Source organism: Austrofundulus limnaeus, unplaced genomic scaffold (genome assembly GCF_001266775.1).
Source record: "Austrofundulus limnaeus strain Quisiro unplaced genomic scaffold, Austrofundulus_limnaeus-1.0 Scaffold124, whole genome shotgun sequence".
Lineage (NCBI taxonomy): Eukaryota > Metazoa > Chordata > Actinopteri > Cyprinodontiformes > Rivulidae > Austrofundulus > Austrofundulus limnaeus.
In genome coordinates this window covers 214,006-222,226 of record NW_013952526.1, presented here as the reverse complement: position 1 = coordinate 222,226, position 8,221 = coordinate 214,006, and the positions used below count along the sequence as shown (strand labels likewise).

The 8,221-nt window shown below is 36.4% G+C and overlaps 1 protein-coding gene across 1 annotated transcript in view; it reads left to right on the top strand.

Moving 5' to 3' along the window:
- The window catches only part of si:ch211-186j3.6 (neural-cadherin), a gene marked incomplete in the record, with an annotated part of 280,048 nt that overhangs the window by 208,653 nt on the left and 63,174 nt on the right, over window positions 1-8,221 (top strand). Inside the window, 1 exon segment of the mRNA XM_014015180.1 lies at window positions 1,493-1,707. Coding sequence (XP_013870634.1) covers window positions 1,493-1,707 — 215 coding nt within the window.

The window sequence follows — 8,221 nt, the reverse complement described above, 5'->3', positions numbered from 1 at the left end:
TTAACAAAATGCAAGCAGAATATATCTAACGACTGTCTGTCTTAAGTGAGCTTTAAAGCAACTGCTTTGCTCCCAAGCAACAGAAGAAAAGAGAGCTAWATGGTTTTGATTTGACACACATTTAGAAAAGGTGAACGCAGCATGAGTTGAAAGTAAAGCTTGATGGAGATGATGTAAGGAATCTGACAATTTTTACTATGAACTATGTTAGAATGTGTGAAACACATTTCCACCACACTGACACTGAGATATTTCAAAACACAGGAAGATTCATACAAAGTGACTTTTTTTAGATTTGTAAAAATCTCTTTTGGTTTCAACTGCTGAAGTATATGCTGTCCAAAAAAAAAAAAAAAAAGGAAAGAAAGAAAAAAAGAGAAGTTTCATAACTTCCCCAACAAGAACTACTGACATGTGCAGTCACTGCTATTCTAGCCTTTCTAAAGTATGTTAGATTGCTTTCTGATCTTTTCTTTTACAGTCGTTTAGTACATATTTTTTTACCCAGTCACCTTCAGAAACACATTTTATTTAAGCCAATAATAAGTGACCAATGGTTCTGAAATTCAGTCATATACAAAGGCTGTATTTCAAAGATGAAGCTTGTTCAATGCATGACAGTTCAACAAAAGACTTTTTATTGGTATATTTAACAAGCTTATTACTAACAAGAAGTTGCATTCTTATGTTCTTTCTTTTAGTTTAATGTGACAAAAAATTTTTTGGGTATTGCTCATGTACTCTCTATCCCTGTTTTGTCTTCTTCTTGTTTTTCTWCACTATGAACCACAGACTGTACAGTTCGATTTATGCAGCCTGTTTTGAATTATTTACAGTTAATTTAATGTTTAAGCTTTGTCTACATGCTCCATGTCTTGTTTTCTGTTTTTTTTTTTCAGTGTAATTTCATCTATTCAACAGATTTTAATTTATCTGGCAATCAAGACATCTGCTAAATGAGCAAAAAGAAATGCTTATCTCAAAAAGGTCTATCAGTGTGAAAGGTTAGAATAGGTGGACTAAAATGAGGACTAAAAAAAGAGTGTGAAATCATCCTGAGGAAACGAGGTGAGAAGTGCAGTTTTGACAGGAAGCAACAGTACAAATGAGGACTTGAATATGTGAAAATACAGAAAGAGAGGGTTTCCTAGTGATGAAGTGATTCCCCCCCTGTGGTTCTGCCACTAATGAGAACATCTGCATCTGTGAAACATGCAGAGTGCGAGTGATAGCCGAAAGGGGAATGTTGCCTGAAAGGGGAAAATAACTTGACTTAAAGATGCTGACTGCTAACATGCTGCAAAAATTCTGGAAAAAAAATAATAATAGTAAAAAAGCTAAATGTGGTTCAAAGTGTGTGAGGAAGAAAATGTTTTTAGGTGGCATARTTTTCTGGATATGGCACTAGAATCTAATTAATATATTTATTACTTCCAGTAAAACTTTTCACATGTAAATGCATCTATTTTTCTCTCTCTCTCTTCTTTGTAAGGTGCCAGTGCCCAGCTCAGTTTGAGGGACCTGAATGCCAACAGAACAAGCACAGTTTCCATGGCAATGGCTATGCCTGGTTTCCTCCTATGATGCCTTGCTTTGAGAGCCATGTGTCGTTGGAGTTCATCACAGACGTGGTTGATGGACTGCTGCTGTACAGTGGCCCGCTCGCCCAGCTGCAAACCTGGGATCATGAGGATTTCATGGCCATAGGTATGAAACGCCTGAAGCCCACAAACATGTCTCATTTGCCTTTAGTCCAAAGTAGTTTAGTTTGACCATGGCAGATCATCGTTACTGTTTTTATGTCGTATTTCTTGAGAAGGTAAGTGAAGGATAAACCAGACCMGGAAGTCTGTTAGACGACAGAGATAAATTTCTTCACTGCATAAAGAACTGTGCACTTACTGGTCCTTAAATCACTTATATGTTTTGATTTTTCTTATAAATCCAGACTCCACCTCAGCCAGACTTGACAGCATGATGTGACTTTATGCACAAATCACTTCAAAGTGAAGCTTAAGACTATATCTTAAATGAAGTGAGAAATCAAGGATTCTAGTGAGGAGATGCCAGACAAATAAAAATGAAATAGAGAAAAGAGGGAATAATGCTGAGGGGGTAAAAAATCTAAGAAAGTTAAAACTAGATAGAGTTTAGTTYATCAGTGTCAGTAACAAAGTCTTTATATTTTCTCCTCAAATCAATTCAGGGTCATGAGCAACTGTGACAGTCTGATTGATGAGATGTTGGTCATTCGGCAAATACTCTCCTAGAAAATGGAAGAGATTTATTTTTCTATATTTCAAATATTGTTCTTCTGCCCAACCTTGTTCGAATCTGATCATTTGTAGTAATCATCTGCTGCCAAAAGGTTTCTGAATGGCTGTAATCAAACCAGAATGAGTGGCTATCCCTTCTTTCTGTGAAGTCACTGCACCACACTATCGATTATATGGGTTATACATTTGTTTCTCTGTTGACACTATAACATCTTMTGCCATAAATAACCAGATGTTAGATAACATGTCTACTGAAAATAGAAACAAGCACATGACTTATTAGTCTTGCTTTGCTGCTGGACAGAAACCACGTGGTCCCACATTTTATCACACTCCTCACCTATATTTGTGTTGAACTAGATACTTGACAAAGATGTATGACTTAATGTCTGCACCACTGTCTAAAGTGTTTTTGGCCTGAAAGAAAGAAAAGAAACTTTAAAGAAAATAGCATATTTTATCGGTGATACAAAGACACCCCAACCTAAATGTGGTTACATGTTATTAAGTTAGACAGAGGTCAATGCAAATAAACTTTCACTCAGATTTTCATACTGAGAGTCGTTGCTAGAATAAATATTGATTTCAAGTTTAATTCCCTTTGTGTTTTAACTTGGCTTTGCCTAAGGCTCCCTTCACACTGGACCCCCCTTTGGTTGTCAGAGTCTGAAGCAAAATTGGACACGTTGGCCTCATTTCAAGGCTGCAACTGTGATCGGAACAAGGTCATGGCATCAACTTAGTTTAGATGTAATACTCAAGGCAGTAACATTGTGCTTGCATGGTGTGATCTTCTAGCATGTAGCTGCATCCTAAGACTGTAATAGGCATGGCAGGGCAGGTGTAAAAAAACATGGTGAGGGCACAGGAGAACATCTCAGGGACACAGGAAAAAACACAAAAACATTTGCGAGGACAGAGAGCCGAGATTGCTCTCACACTGAAGGACATTCTTGTAAGTTTGCTACAATCCAGCCATGTTGGTTGTGATAAGGGTAGCAAGGCTCTCATCCATTGTCAATGTGGGGCTAAGGGTTAAGTACTTCCTGTTACATTCACAGTTCTGTTACTCACTAAATATATACATAGAGTACAGGTGTGAACAGAGCTTGGTAGTTAGTAGCCGTAGAGATAAAGTAAAAAAAAACTGCTTTGTTTCTGCAGTAATAATCTTGTTCTTTAAGAACAATAAAAGTTTAATGAACAGCAGGAATTAGTGACAGATAAAACAAGAGGAGAAAAAGTGTTGTAGGTTTTGTTATATTTAGGATCTTAATCTGTTAGGCTCACACCTCCTTGTCTCTCTCGCTACCTTTTTTCTTTGCACTGGTCCTCCCTCTCTGCTGTTCTATCACCGCCAAAGTACTATGTGTGGGAAGTGAGGTCTGCCAAAACGAGACGGGTGCGTTGTTTGTGCATTGCTGTTTGGGTGCATATTGTGGACAGGTTTGCAGTTTAATTGATATTTTTTGGGTGGTGTTTTGTTTTGTTTGTTTATTTTAACACCTTTGCTGTCTTTTTATTCTGTGTTCGTGTGCCTGTGTTCGGTTATTGGGTCGTAAAATTTAGGATTAGGCTAGTTGAGTTGTTAGTGGGATCCATGTGCAGCATGTAATTAGAGCCAGGCTGTATATATTTAGAGCTCTAATTAACTTGTTTCAAGGTTGACCTACTGCATGTAACAAATCCATCAGCAAGCCTAGACTGAGCTGGAGCTTAATATTACTGCACTGCAGCATGTAAGTTTTATTTAAATCACCATTTTAGCTTTCATGAAAAATGCTAACTGGAAAAAAAACAGGATTTCTGGAAATCTGCATGTTGAAACTTCACCTTTAAATGCATCAGTAGCAATAATAGCATTACTTATTACAAATACTTATGTTCATTAAAAGTTGGTTTTTTTCTTAAGTTTGATTGAAAGGTCTTGTCATGTATTAATAAGAGGAAATGCTTAAAAGAGGAAAGACTGTAACATTAATGCATTTACCTGGGATTTTACAGATTAATTTAAAGTGACATTCAAGAAAGTTTCTTGGATTCTCATGGTATAAATATTTCCAGAATTTGCAGAAGAAGCTCAGTTTTATCAAATATAAGAACAATAAATTAGTAATTGCCTATTAGGCAGAGTGCAGACAAGTTTAATTTAGTCTCTCCGTGTTGCAGCATATATGTCATATTTCCAGTCTTTTCAGTTTCCTTTATTCTCTAGATATTTTTGAACAATAACATCACATTATTTTCTGTGGAACTTCCAAATAAGGTCATAGCCTTCTAGCTTACCAATTTAGCCAATCTGAAGTTTTTCACATTTGTCATTATCATTCTCCTCTTCCTCTGGGTCAGATTCTGGCTCAAACATGTAAGGTTAGATGGACAAGTCTTACTTTGTTGACATCTTTCAATCAGTTTATAAATAAAAAGTCTCTGTACCTGGAGTTGGGGCGGGATGTGAAGTGCCTCATTTGCATTTATAGAGACAGCACCAAATCTAGTTGCTCCCAAACGCACCTCTGAACAGAAGCTGTGGCGCTACTGTAATGAGGGATTCAGGACGTAGCTTTGCAGTTCCACTTATAGACAACTACTGAATGATTTAAATGGCAAAAGAACTGATTTAAAAGCATGTGTCCCATTTAAAAAGCAGACGGGAAATTATGCCATGCAATGCATGTTTAGTTAGTACAGATGAAAATAATAAAACACATTTGTTAATAAACATCCAAAAACTGGAGAAAGCACAAGTTCAAAAATAGAAGTAAAATCAGTGAACTACATGTTGCAYATATGATTTATATGATGACACAGTGGGTAGTAGGTGGGACTGATGTAAGGCATCTCTCCACACTGGAATATGCTCCAGTCATATTCTCCACAGCCTATTAGATTTAATTTAATTGTAACTGTGTGTCAGGAAATTTGGAAAGTCTCCTTCCCTGTGAAGGTATTCACAACATGGCTACACCACAGTTACTCACCAATTAGGTTTGCCACTTCCATTAATGGACTGCAGGGTGGTGTGGCATCGACACGAGGCCGACTAGAGCAGTACTTCCTTCAAATTCTCAACAAACTTAGCCGTGCTGATGCTCACAGGCATCACATCACGGCCTTGCAATGCATATTGTGTGCATGCTCAAATCCCTTTCACAACCTGTTCTACTGTATGGCAGATAATGTGGAGTTTTCTACTTTCCTAATGCTCGTCAAGACCATTGTTGTTCTAAACAGTTTCTGTAGAATTTCTTCTTTCACTGAGGAGCTCTTTGAATAGAATGAAAATAAAATGAAACCTCAATGAGATTTCAGAGTGTTTGCTTTGTAAAAGGTTCAAATGATTTTATGTGTCATCCATGTTCTGGTTGATTATTTTATGTTGGACAAAGTTGTCATCCAGTGTGAAAAGTAATTAAATAAACATGAGAAACTAGAGAGGAAGAGCACCGTGTTTACTCTGGAGGTGTTCATTTGACACAAATTATTTCCTCTGATTAGAATCTCACTTATTTGCTCTATTTGTTACGTTTTTATTGAGTGGAAGGGAAGTTTCAGGTGTGTTAGGTTGCTAGGACACTGGTAAGCCTCCTTTTTTACAACGTTTTGTGTACTTGTGTAACTGAAGTCTTTTTTTATTAGAACTGCACAGTGTCTTAGCAGGAGTTTAATGCAATCTGATCTCGTACTAAACAATAAAAGCTTTGATTATGCACTCTATAAAGCTATAGTGAATTAAGGCCTAATAACAAGGGGAATCAAATTAAGAAAAAAATATTTACTTTCAGATTAAACATATTGAAAACTGAATGCTGAATGTTTCATTTCAGCATTAATGTATTACAAGATCTCTGCTTGAAAAATAAAGGGAATTGCACCATACAAGTGGTAAAACTTAATGTTGAGTGTGTAGTTCACAAGGAAAATTTTATTATTAGCACACAGGTGTTTGTTATAAAAAAGTGTTAAAAATCTGATCAGCTTTTTAAAAATGTATTTAGCTTAAATGTATTGACTTCAAATTGTATTTTTTAATTGTTGTGTGTGATTTTATCTTGTAAAATACATTTTAAGGGATTCTGCCAACTGAATCTCATATTTTTTTCCTCACACACATATTTATATAWACTACCACATGCAGACCTTCAGCTTCTTATTCAGATGTGCTTTGCTCTTCCAAAGCCACCCACTCATACACCCTTTTTCCTGCCGAAGGGCTGTTGTGCCAAACCAGCCCTGCTGTGTAGGCCAGAGAAAGTGGAATGCTCAAACACACTGGCAACTCAGCAGCATGCAGTTTCCAATCTCTGGCCACTTGGATAAGAGGATATTGCATGGCTATAACACAATGTCTTGTTTGTGCATGTAGAGCACATAACAAAACAAACCAAAGCTGACCTCTTCTGCTCTAGAAAAGCCCACAGTATTGAATCTTAAATACATTTACCTTCACAGGAAAGCTGTACTTGCTGAGGCTCAGATGATTATACATATACTGTACATAGTCATTCTCTAATTTATTTTTAGATTGACACACATTTTCTCTAAATAAACCTTTTAGATTAGGTGATCATAAAGTTTATTTTTATTTTGGGTTTTTTTTTTTAGTTTTTTAGTTTTTATTTTTTACCATACAGCTGCAACAGGAAAAGCTCCATTTCATTGGCACTTATTGATATTTTAATGAAAGTGATATGGTTCACACGCTAATGCTGTACCTAAACTGTTTGAGAAAACTTTGTGTCTGGTCAGAATGTCACAAAATATTTTAGACTAAGAGGAATTACTCCATTAAAACTATTTAAACAACATCATTAATGATATAATGCACTATCCAGACAAATAAAGCAATACCCACTTTAGGACAGTTATCATTTTTTTTTCTGTTTTTCTAGACGGCAAACTTTTGATCTGGCTTTCTCTTAATCAGCTGTTTGTGGATGCATTAAGTTTGATCAACATATGATTGACAGGCAACAAGGAATATATTTTGCTCATTGCATTAATACTTAACACACAGAATATTAGACTTTTAGTAACAGGAGAACATTAATATCTGCTCTGAACTTCTTGTTTATCRTTTAATTTTCTAATCTATTATTTTATGGACAATTGATAATATTGATATCTTAAATGACATATTAGAAAAAATTATCTTTATTTTCGGCACATGAAAAATAAAGAAAAAAAGATGTTTATGTATTTCTTTATGCAGTTTGTGGCTGACTTTAAGATTTACTGACTTTTTTTTATCAAACTACTATTTTAATCAGAGGTTGTTTATCATTGTAATGGATTGTGCCCAGCAGGACCACCAGTAAGAGACGAACATGACTGGAAGCATTGGGTTTGCTCTTAGACACCTGCATGCAAAGCCTATCCGCCAGCCGCCCCTCCTTTCCCAATCAATAAACAAATTAACAAGGCAAATAAAATTTGTTTAATTACAAGAGCCATTTAGAATGAGTTGCAGACAAGGGGATCAGATAAGGATTCCCCTTAAACCCAGAGGAAGACACACACTTAATATAGCTGTTTATTTGCTTGTGTGGTGCCACTATCAAAATGAAAGACTGGGTGACAAATGGAGATCATAAATGGGGGGAAAAAAGGAAATAAATCAAGCAAGCATCAGCACACATAAATGCACAGATTTGTAGATGTCTTATGTTCAATTTCCACTAAACTGTGATGCAGCAGTTCCTCCAAGCCTGGCTCTATACTGGCTTTAAAAAAAGGAACTGCTGGATGCAGAGATCCAATATGCATTGACTGCAGGGCTGGCTAGCTATCTGACAGATCGTTTATACAAGGAGATCTGTGCTTTAAACTTGCTGTTTCGCCTGCTGATTTGTACACAGACTGACTTCTGTGGGCTTGAGTGTGTTTGGGTGTGTGTGTGTGTGTGTGTGTGTGTGTGTGTGTGTGTGTGTGTGTGTGTGTGTGTG